General features: G+C 36.9%; 1 protein-coding gene across 2 annotated transcripts in view; it reads left to right on the top strand.

Moving 5' to 3' along the window:
* dgkza (diacylglycerol kinase, zeta a) overlaps positions 1-11712 on the top strand; it is a 116624-nt gene that overhangs the window by 119 nt on the left and 104793 nt on the right. For both annotated transcript variants that reach the window (XM_067402219.1, XM_067402221.1), the window contains exon 1: positions 1-341. This exon is cut by the window's left edge and continues 119 nt beyond it. In XM_067402219.1, coding sequence (XP_067258320.1) covers positions 49-341 — 293 coding nt within the window. In that variant the 5' untranslated portion in view covers positions 1-48. The remainder of the gene's footprint in view (positions 342-11712) is intronic.

The following is an 11712-nucleotide window of genomic DNA, read 5'->3' as shown; positions in this document are numbered from 1 at the left end:
GTACCGTTTAGTGTGACACTTTCCTCCGTGATTAAGTTAGTTTAATAAATGGCAGAAGCATCGGACGCGACCGTTGACGGTTCGTCTCGCGCTGCGCACAGCTCAGCAGACTCACCGACCACGGTCGTGATACCGCCGACTTTGGAAGACGTGGTGGAGGAGGAGGACGTGTTCCTTTCCGAAACTGGACACAGCGGCACAACTTTAAAACAGCATGAGTGCTCGGGGAACGGGACAGAACGACTGGCAGTGGGGAGAGGAGGAGGAGCGCTCAGTCCTGAAATCCAGGCAGAGAACAGCGAGTTCTTACACCTCACCATCCGGAAACAGGTGTCATACAGGTAAATTCCTCACAGTAAACACGAAGAGCAATGTAAATGCAATACAAATCTGACTATTGTGCTTGATTTCAAACTCCAACTCCCACCAGTCTTCATTGATGGCCCTAATACTGACCAGCGGCAATTATCTTTACAGTCATGGTTGTCAGTTGCAACTTGTTGAATGTTGTCGTTTTCTGAACCTTGATTCTCTTTGACACTACAGGGTGATCTTGATTACTGCTAGCACAAGCTGAAACCACACACTCTTGTAACCTTCCTGCCAAACTAATAAAATGAAACACTAGTACACAGACATTTCTTCTTTAAACTTGACATGGTACACCAAATTTCACATTGTAGTTCGTTTAGTGTGGTAGTCTATGGCCGGTTTTTAAACTGTGGTCCAGAGGTCCACAAGGGAGTCTAGAGAAAAACTGTAAAACAGGTAAAAAATAAACAACAAGATATCGATTAGATTAAAATAAATACCTAAATAATTTGATATAAAAAATAGATTAAAATAAAAACAACAAATAAATAATACATGTAACACTGCATTAATATTATTTTTTTCAGTGTATAAATTGGGTGTTTATAAAATATAGACGCCTTTTAAATTTTAGGATTGGTGTCCCTCACATGAGAATGGTCATATTGGGGGTTCCAGTGTCATCTAAAAGACTGAAACCCCCTGCTTTTTATGAGAAAATGATCACTAATTATAGTTCAAACCACTCTACCCTCTACTGTCATCAGGGTCAGTTAATCGTGACTGTAAATTAAATTAATATAGTGTCAGATGCCAGAATCTCCTTGCACATTATCAATGTCATCCTTCTCATTAGGGCATAGGCCTGGTCTTACAGTGTATACCCGGTGACATCAGCCATGTGTTTTTGTACAGAACGCCACATCTGACAATGTGTGTTACGGCTAGGAGTGTATGGCACCACATGCTTCGTTACTTAGAAAGCATTTGTGTGTGCACTAAGTGCTCTTAATTATTTTACTGGGGTTGCAGTGCGTTATGCTTTACTGGCCTATTTGTCATGCTAGAAAAGGCCATGCCATGTTGGGCAATAAAAGTGTGTGTTTATGTGATTGTTCCTAGCAGACACTTTGCTCTTTTCCTGATTGCTGTATCATGTTGGTTGACCATTGTGTTACACTGGACTTCTTGTTCCCTTGAATAGAGAATGAAAATGTTTATTTCATGAAAGTTAATTTCAACATAATGAAACATTTTAAATTGAGTTAAATAATGGTATATAGGAAAGTTATAAATGTTAAATTTTTTGTTATGAAACATGCTTTTGTGTTGTATATGGGTTGCGACATCTACAGATAAGATTTACAACCTGTTCTGTGTTCTGTTGTTAGTGGTTGTCCCACAAACGATTTTCCCCTTTCGTTTCTGTTGGACAAGGTAAAGTTGTGTTACTGAAACTCTTGACCTTTAATGGTCTAAAAAAAAGGAAGTAAATTAAAGGTTTAAATAATTTGTAAGTGCTCCCTCAGTTTTTTCGCGGGCATTGTGACCGAATCTTTGGGAAGTAATACAGTAGATTTGCTCTCCTCTCTTGCTTTAATCTCAAATGAAACAAGCCCCAGCTGTGCTGATTATGTAATAATGTTCAGGGTTTTATACTACACACAGTGCAAAGTAATGGGACTTAACTGCATATGTGTTTGTGGGTCTGATGGTGGATGGGTCATTTCTGCTCTTAGTGTGTTATATAAGAGGTTAAAGGAAACACAGGTGGTTTTGCTTTGAAGAAAGGAGTTAACAAGAGAGGCATATCTGACCCTGATGCACCGTGGATTATCTTAATATAATCTTAAGAAGTGCTAAAGAAGATTTTTTCGAACTTTATGAATGATTATTTTAGGTTTAAGTGGTGTGTGTAAAGGAACTGGAAGCAAGCAGAGTATGCATGTCTCTAAAGCACGTTGTGCCATCTGCTGTTAAACACTAAGCTCAGAATTGATTCGAGAATCGTGATACATCAGAAAAATATCAGAATTGCTCCAGATTCTTTGTATCGCAAATCGAGAATCGATGTATTGGCCCAGTCCTAGTAGGCAGATGCTGATATGTGCGGATAAACCTAGAGGTCACAAACATCATCAGCACCAGCAGGACAGAAAGAGGGAAAGGACAGTCAATGCATGGCTTAGAGTTGGAAAGCAAAGGGATCACCACCAAAACAGTCGATAACAGGCGGAAATGCGACGGCAACCAATCTGTCCCTGTAGCCCTCCACCTCAGTGCTGTTGTTGTGACCTCAGTAATGTGTTTAGAGCAGTCAGCTGTGGATCATCGTCATTTTCGCTCTGATTAGAGTGGGAGCTAATTAGCAGCTAAAAAAGAGCAAAATATGTGGATAGCTGCCTGTGGGAATACTAACAAAGCAAAAACAATGCAATACATGACCATCTAGTCAACCTGAGTTTGCTGCTCTTGCTGTGTTTTAATGTAAATATCTACCAGGATGTTATATTGTAGAAGTAAAACCAGTTTTTCTCTTGTAATATTGATCTGATCTCAGTGTCTCTACAGTCACGACTTGCTTCTTTCAGCTCTATGTTATGGTATTTGCATAGGTGTTTGCAGAGGTTTTGTGTCTCTGTGCAGCACATATTTATTAATAATAATAATAATAATAATAATAATGATTATTTTACATAGCTCCTTATTTTATATAAGTCAAGGTTTACAGTAGTTTAACCAATAAACATGACAGCAGGCATATAGACAGGCATAAATGTACACTGTGTACAGAAATGAGTGTAGAGAAATAGAACCTCCTAGAGAAACATAACAAAACACAAACCAGATCATGAGACTAGGGATCAGAAAAACATATGGTGACCATAGAGAGCCTTGAATGTGATGAGATGTACCTTGTATTAAATACAGAAACAAATGGTTACCCAATAATCTGCGTAAAACTGGAGAAAAGTGTGCAGATTTCTTGATATGTGTGAGGACCTTGGCTGCAGAGTTCTGAATATAGTGGTTAAGTGGGAAAGTCGTAAAAGAGAGAATTACAGTAGTCTAGGCGAGAAGTAATGAAAGCATGAACTAGGGTCTCAGCATCATTGATATTTAAGAGCGGACATAAACAAGCAATATTCCAAAGGTGGAAAAAGGCAAATTTGGTAAGTGATGAGATATGAGGAGAGAAAGAGAGGGAAGAATCGATAATTATACCAAGGTTTTTAACATGGTGGAAGGTCGAACTAGGAAACCAGCAATATCAGTATTGTCAACGCAGAGATAGGATGTAAATTGAGAAGGTCCAACCAGAAGTAGATTTGTTTTATCAGTGTTTAGTTTGACAAAATTACTGGTCATCCTTGCATTTATTTCCTCAGTACAAACTGAAAAGGAGTTGGTGTGGAAAGGAGCAGTGGGTTGGGAACGAATATAGAGCTGGGTGTCATCTGGGGGCTTTCTCAGTGCTGTTTGTCTTAAAACGCATAACTTTTGCTACAGTTATGCCTGTCGTCCACACTACTCCAGAGTTTTTGACCAGCAAAAATGGAGACTTTTGTACATGCTGCAGACCCCGTTTTAGTTAGGGGTTGCATTTCAGTGTAGACGGAAACAAAATGGAAACTTTTGAAAACAAAGGCATGGCTACCAACATTCTCTCCCTGATTGGGTCTTCTGGATCATTGTGTATCCTTCCCTGATTCGTCAAGCCAATATCATATGACTATTACGCTACCGGAAGACGACAATAACAGATCAACCTTGACAGCCATCATGTAAATCGTGTAAACTGTGTACTTCATCATCGGTCCACTCAAAGATCCTTTTTTTTCCCCTCGCCATCATGCTCGTTGTACTTGCCAGACTGTGACTAGTAACCAACTGCAGAATAAACAAAACAACTTTCTGTTGAAACTTGTACACACTTATGCCCAGTTTGCATGAATGGTCATGTGACATGCATTTTGGTTGAGTAGTGTAGACGGAGAATTTTTCTGAGGATCGTTTTCATTTTAAAACACTGTCTTAAAATGAAAACGCACTTGTATGGACAGAGCCTTAGTAGAGCAGGGACTGAGATGTTGTGAATGATGAAAAACATGGTTAGATTGCAGACAGGCTGCAGAAACAGGATGACATCACAGGTGGTGGAAAACCGAAACTTGTCAGTATGCAAGAATACAACCGCACTCTCGTCGCTGTTAATGCACAGTCAGTGCTAGCATGAACACCTTATCAGTCAGTTCGAATGCCAGGGTTAACCGACCACCCAGAAGTACTGTCCATGATAGCTAAACGAGGGAGTGGAGACTCACTCGCCAGCTGAAAGGTACAGTGGAGCAGCGCAGAGATCAGTATCCAGCGATAGGAGTAGCCAGTGATGAGTTGGAGAAGTTGTCCATATATAATCCACAGAATAAAGTCAGCACTCAGCAGTGTATAATCCAAGTATAATTCCAGTTGAGGAGGGGAAGAAATGGTACAGCACACACACGAAAAGAAAAAAAAAAGGTCTGACGAGAAGCGGCAGCAAGGTGCGCATAGCGTTCTCTCACTGGAAATGGCATCAGTTTGTCTGATACTGTACATAATTCCTTCAATAAACTGGGCACTAAATCAATGCAGCAAAACACTTAAAAAAACAGAGCTTTTCTTAGTGAATCTGCCCTTTCGTTTTTATAGCATAGATCAGGTTTGATGTTGTGATATATCTAACATGAATCAGAATATTACGAACAGGCTAGGTGCATTACTACACTCTAAAAAATGTTTGGTTAAAAACAACCCAAGTTGGGTTGAAAATGGACAAACCCAGCAATTGGGTTGTTTTAACCCAGTGGTTGGGTTAAATGTTTGCCCAACCTGCTGGGTAGTTTTATTTAACCCAACTACTGATTAAAAATGTGGCTGACTTAAAATGAATCCAAAATAGGTGAGAAATTAAAAATCAGACACATAATTACTAGAGGCAACAATAATAATCAAAAGGTGTATATTTATTAATAAGCAATTTAATAAGTGTTTATTGTTTATTATTCATTATCTTATTAATAAATGCTCATTTATTAAACATATTTATAAATGTTAATTTCCAGCATATTTTGGGTTCATTTTAAGCAAGCAATACAATAATTTTTATACAACAGATGACTTAAATAAAACTAGCCAGCACAATGGGCAAACATTTAACCCAACCACTGGGTTAAAACAACCCAATTGCTGGGTTTGTCCATTTTCAACCCAACTTGGGTTGTTTTTAACCCAGCATTTTTTAGAGTGTACTAACATGATGCAGTGTTTCCCACAAGATTTTGTGAGTCTGTGGTGGGTGGACATTGGTCCCTCTAGGGGCGTCCGGGGGCATGCATCCCCAGAGGAAAATTTTGTACATTTTAAATTCCCAGGTGAAAAAAAAAGTACTAAGTATCTATAATATACTTAAAGTGCTCTATTTTCATGCACTAATTTTGTGCTTAATATACTAAAAATTCTTTAGTACTTATTTAGATCATCTTAAGAACATCTAAGTGTACTCAACTGTGCTATTTTGAGACAGCATGAAATATGAATTAAAAGGTGCTTTTAATATACAATCTCTGTATTTAAAAAATGTATTTAGACATCACTTATAGTAACCCATAGTGTACTACAAGTGGTAGCTAAATATTTTTTTTCACTCTTTGATTTTATAAACACAATCCAGAATGCACTAAACACACTACTTTCACTATAGAGAAAAATAACAAATGAATAAAAATATCTAATCATAAGCTGACCAAAAAATAAAAACTAGGTGACTATATAATTCAGCAGCAAAAAGTATGCTCGCCTAATTCTTGAAAAAAAAAAACTGCAGTAATTTTATAAAATCTAAATATGTTAATAGAAAGTTTAATTTGTATTCTTATGAAAAAAACTATTTATATTTGATTTATATTTATATATGAATCTAAAGACTTATATGTATTTATAATAATCTAAGATTAAAAGACATTTATTTTAAATGTATTGTGCAGCTTTTTAATGGGCAACAAGATATGATACATGCGACAGAACAAAATAGGCTATTAATAATCTTTCAGTGTGCAAAACCATGATAATATGAAACGCTTCAAAACGGCAGCACAAACCGCTTATGCGCATCCTGGGTACAGAAAGATGTGCTTAAAGCAATATGGAGTCGCAGCGCGCAATTGCGCTGCGCATTGAAAAGGTCACTGCACAAAGAGAATCCCTGTGCTGTGTATATCTGCATCTAACAGTTTATTGATCATATGTTTCTTTTCACTTTTAAATTCCAGTTATTGTGCGTGTGATGCCAATTCATAGTTCTTGTATTGTGTGATCTAACAGATACACTGTAGCCATTATGATGACATTGTTCAAAAACAGCAATAAACTCCAGCAAGATAAAGTCATTTTATGCAAATCCACAGTCCTTTATCTACATATCAAATATTATAATGTGAATATATCCTATCATATTGGAGAGTTTTACCAATATGATATGAGTTACTGAATACAACATGCTGACCAGAGAATGATTGATAGCTGCAGAGGAGGGAAGATGAGTTTTCTGAACTTAAATTTAACTATGTACATATTCTTCTGTCCCTCACATGAAGCTATCGAATGGCTTCAGATGACTTTGAAAATAGTACACGAAAACTTCATTGGTGCTAGTCTATTTCTTTTGCTCTATGACTCCCATTTTTGCCGTATAAAAGAGCGCAATTATCAATTGGTTATTTAAAGGTGATAAAGAGGATCTTTTTGTCGACTGAGAAACCAAAGACTGTTACTGAGTTTTTGAAATGAGCGCATGCATAAGAACAACCCCCCCCTCCTTTTGAGGGAACGCCTCCCAAAACTCGTGCACGAGTATTGGAACACGAGTGTTTACCACCGGCATTCGCTGTGTCGTGTTAGTGGATTCATTATGTCGGACTCACCGCAGGTAACTCATAATCTGCAGTTGTTACTCCTGTCTCCGGACATAAACGTTGCATGCGGCGCCTGTGGAGTGTGGAAAGTTACTGGAGTGTGCAGCCACGCTCGTGCTCGCCAGAGGGCCAATCGTTTATGCGATGATCGCGTAAACGATTGGCTGATGTTTTTAAGGCCCTACCTCGTGCACAGATGATGTATATTAATATTGTTACTTTCAGTGCACCTAATAAATAGTCTTTTATCAGTTAGTAAAGACAGTTTCAAGTAATATTGCAAAAATGTATAAAACAAAACATCCTCTTTAGCACCTTTAAATATCGTAACAGGCCTATTTTGAGACTGTGGCGGGACAAATTAGAATGTGGCGGGCCGCCACAGTCTAGTTAAAGGATTAGTCCACGTTCAAATAAAATTTTCCTGATAAAACCCCCATGTCATCCAAGATATTCATGTCTTTCTTTCTTCGGTCGAAAATAAATTAAGGTTTTTGATGAAAACATTCCAGGATTATTCTCCTTATAATGGACTTCAATGGCCTATTCTACTTACGGAAAAAATGTAACTGGCACTGCGTTCATTCTGTAAGTAGAATAGGGAAGGCGTAGGGCATACAGCGTAAACTTTTTGAAAAATACGGAAATGCGGTTTTGGCAGAAGCTCTTACAAAGGCAATGATTTGTTTATATAAAGCATATACATTTAAATTTTTTTCGAAAATGACCAATCTTTTCGCTAGATAAGACCCTTATTCCTCGTCTGGTATCGTTTAAAGCCCTTTGAAGCTGCAATAAAACTGTAATTTTGACCTTCAACTGTCTGGAGGCCATTGAAGTCCATTATAAGGAGAATAATCCTGGAATGTTTTAATCAAAAACCTTAATTCATTTTCGACTGAAGAAAGAAAGACATGAATATCTTGGATGACATGGGGGTGAGTAAATTATCAGGAAAATTTTATTTGAAAGTGGACTGATCCTTTAATGTATGGGAAACACTGTGATGATCAAGCATCATTTTCACTACTCCTTTAAGAGCAATATGCTGATATTTTTCACTGCCCTCTCTGACAATTGGATGAACAGAGAAAACGATTATTTAGAGAACCACAGTGTGCTCCAGATGTCAATATCTATTAAAATGTATCTATTAATACTGTACATCACATTTAGGACATGTCTGGGCCAGCTTTTGTTTGGGGTATTTGCCTCATACATACCAACATTTTTGTTTGTTTTTGAGGATCTTTTATTTTTCAGTTGTGTATATTGGAGGATTTGAAAAAGCACAAATAGAGACCTGTGCATGGGGGGAAGTCATGTTGAGCCTAGCTCAGACTCCAGCAGAAAGGAGAAGTCCTCCAGCAGGCTTGGTGTGTTCTCACCATTAAACCACTACCAGCCCCAACAGCTGATTTACCTTCAGCCTGTCCTTCAAGTTGTGGTAGTAGATACGATTGTGATTTCCAGGGTGTATAAGAAAGAACAACACTGTGTTATTTATATATATATATATTAGTGGTGGGCCGTTATCGGCGTTAACGCAGCTCTTTATATAAAAAAAATATCGCCGTTAATCTATTCTCAAAGTTGGGTTGGGAATTGGGTCTATACTACGCAGACTATGATGACTTTCACCTTGATATTTTAGCGTGGATGTATACCTAGCCGAATTGACCCTTCACAAAGACTCGCCCCCCTTAGTTACTGTTGCTTTGTCCGACAAGCCGTGGCGCTGTCACGCCACACACAGTGATAAATGCATCGCGGAGCAAAGAGGATACTGACAACACGTCGACAGACAAGACAGAGCAGGTTACTTATGATATTAAACAAAGTCCCAGCTTTTTCACAATTCGATTAGATTTCTATTCACATGCTTTTGATTCATTCATTTCGATTCAAATTATTTTGGATGTAGTATTTCAGTTACAGTACATGGCAAATTTTCTAGAGGAAAAAAATCTCTCAACTAATGCTGTAGACTACACATGGGAGTCAGCTTCAATATTATTACTACTATAATAATATTGAAGGTTAAATTAACTTATTTATTTACAAACACTAAAATTACACTCAATGATGTTTTTATTATAAATAAAGTTTAGAATTACATAATCATATTTCTACTCCAAATTTGTTTTTGTTTTTTTAAATGAACATTTACAGATTTTGGTAAGTTGTACTGTATCTTTTAGCATACCTTCAGATGTTTAGTCATGTTTATTTGGATGGGAGGCGCTGCATGTTCTGTTCATTCATCAACTGAAAACAGACTAGACTAATCAATTCTTGGGATTTAAGAATCAATATAATTTTTTAAAAATGAGAATCGATTAAAATCGAGAAAACTATATTTTTTACCCAGCCCTAATAAATATATAAATATATAAATAAATATATATATATATATATATATATATATATATATAATATATATATATATATATATATATATATATATAAATTTTATTTTATTTTAATAAAGGATTGTATCTTATTTTGTTATTTTTTAACATTGGCTGGACTCAACTTTATACAAATGAGTGGCAAGATGCAAGGACTACCAGGAGTGCAGATAATGACCCACTGTATTATACAACTGATATTGTAGCAAGAGTATAGGAATGCCTGCTAGCGACCAACAGCACAATGAATTTTTTTTTTTTTTTTTTTGCTTTCTAAGGAAGGAATCCTTATCAGAAAAGGGCAATATGTTTACTCTGTTTCTGTCAAATAGATGTTCTAGAATACGCAGTATTTAATCTACTTTGAGATCTGGTTGGGTCAAACAGGAATTTTTATGTGTTATCCCCTGTGTAGATTTACACAGATGACCAATCCTACACTGGATTACCATCACAACAACACACATAGACACACACACACACACACACACACACACATGTTTGTTTTTGTGAATTGTGGGGACTTTCCATAGACTTCAATGCATTTTACACTGAACAAACTGTACATTCTATCCCCCTACCCTGCCCCTACCCCTAAACCTAACCCTCACAGGAAACTGTGCAAACTTTTACTTTTTCACAAAAACTCATTCTATATGATTTATAAACCCATTTACATTGTGGGGACCGCTGGCTGGTCCCCACGATGTAGGTGAACTCAGGTTTATATTACATCATGGGGACATTTGGTCCCCACAATGTAATATAAACAAAAGCACACACACACACACACACACACACACACACATATACACAGAGCGTCACATGACTATCACTCAGGGATAGGCAGGTAAATAAAAAACATTGCTTTGAAATATGAGAATTTTGATTTCTTTGAACAGCGATGCATATGAGGATAATACGTGGCAGATGCTGCAAGCAAAACAGTACACTAATTAAATTAGTAGCTTATTTATTTTACAGTGATGTTTTTCATATTGTTCTTTAATTTGAAGCTATTATTGTTTATTATTGCATATTATTAATATCAAGAGACGAGTAAAGAGAAAAAAAACTGCCTTTATCCTATTACCAGGCATAAAATATCTGTTTTGCATAACGGTAACATTCATGCAAACTATGGATAATCATGTGGATAAACTATTGATAATCATTTTCAGTCGTTACATTTCACACAACAATTGTTCAAGATGTTTATATTGTTATTATTTATTTGCTTTGTCAAATTTAATGCATCAACCTGTTGTACGTATACTCAGTCCTTATTTAATAAATTAAGCTCACAAAATCCTTGATTCCTATATGTGTACATGCTTATACATGTGGATTGATCATTAGAACTGTAGAATTAGTATTATAATATTGTTTTGTGCATATCACAGCTCTTGCCTTCAACATCTCTTACTGTACCTGTGGTAAAATAACTGTAACACACAACCTCTTGTGGTTTATGTCTTTATTTTAAATGCTTTAACATTAGTAATACCCGAATGCTTAGGTTGCATGATGTATGAGCTGAACACTATATTATATTTATTGTAGCAAATCAAAGCTTAGTGGCATAGGACACAGTCCAGCACGTCTGTCAGATGGCTCAGACCTTGTTTTCAAGATGTACATGGAAACTGAGCAGATCTGTCTGTATACAGATGACACACCACCAGCTGGTCCTTTATGAAACCACACATGGCCCATTGAAGCAGCTTAATATCATTAAAACCACCAGACCTACATGAATTATGAATAATGGGCTTTGTAGTCTACCAGGCCTGATTAAGATGAAGGAGACAGTGATATGGTTCAGGAAGAGTCACTCATGTCTGTATCAGATTTGTCTTTGATGAAGTAGGGGGGTGGGGCGCTGCTGGCCCTGCTGGACTCTGTTTGCTAGTGCATTGATTTTTCCAAAGCAGTTGTCTGCTTTACCAGGGCTGCAGTCTGCATCAAGAGATTTAAATTTACCACATTATTCAATACATAATAATACTATTATTAGAAACCTCATGCCCTTTCAT

Source organism: Chanodichthys erythropterus, chromosome 11 (assembly GCF_024489055.1).
Source record: "Chanodichthys erythropterus isolate Z2021 chromosome 11, ASM2448905v1, whole genome shotgun sequence".
NCBI lineage: Eukaryota > Metazoa > Chordata > Actinopteri > Cypriniformes > Xenocyprididae > Chanodichthys > Chanodichthys erythropterus.
Note: the sequence above shows the minus strand (reverse complement) of the source record. Positions and strands in the feature narration are given on the sequence as shown.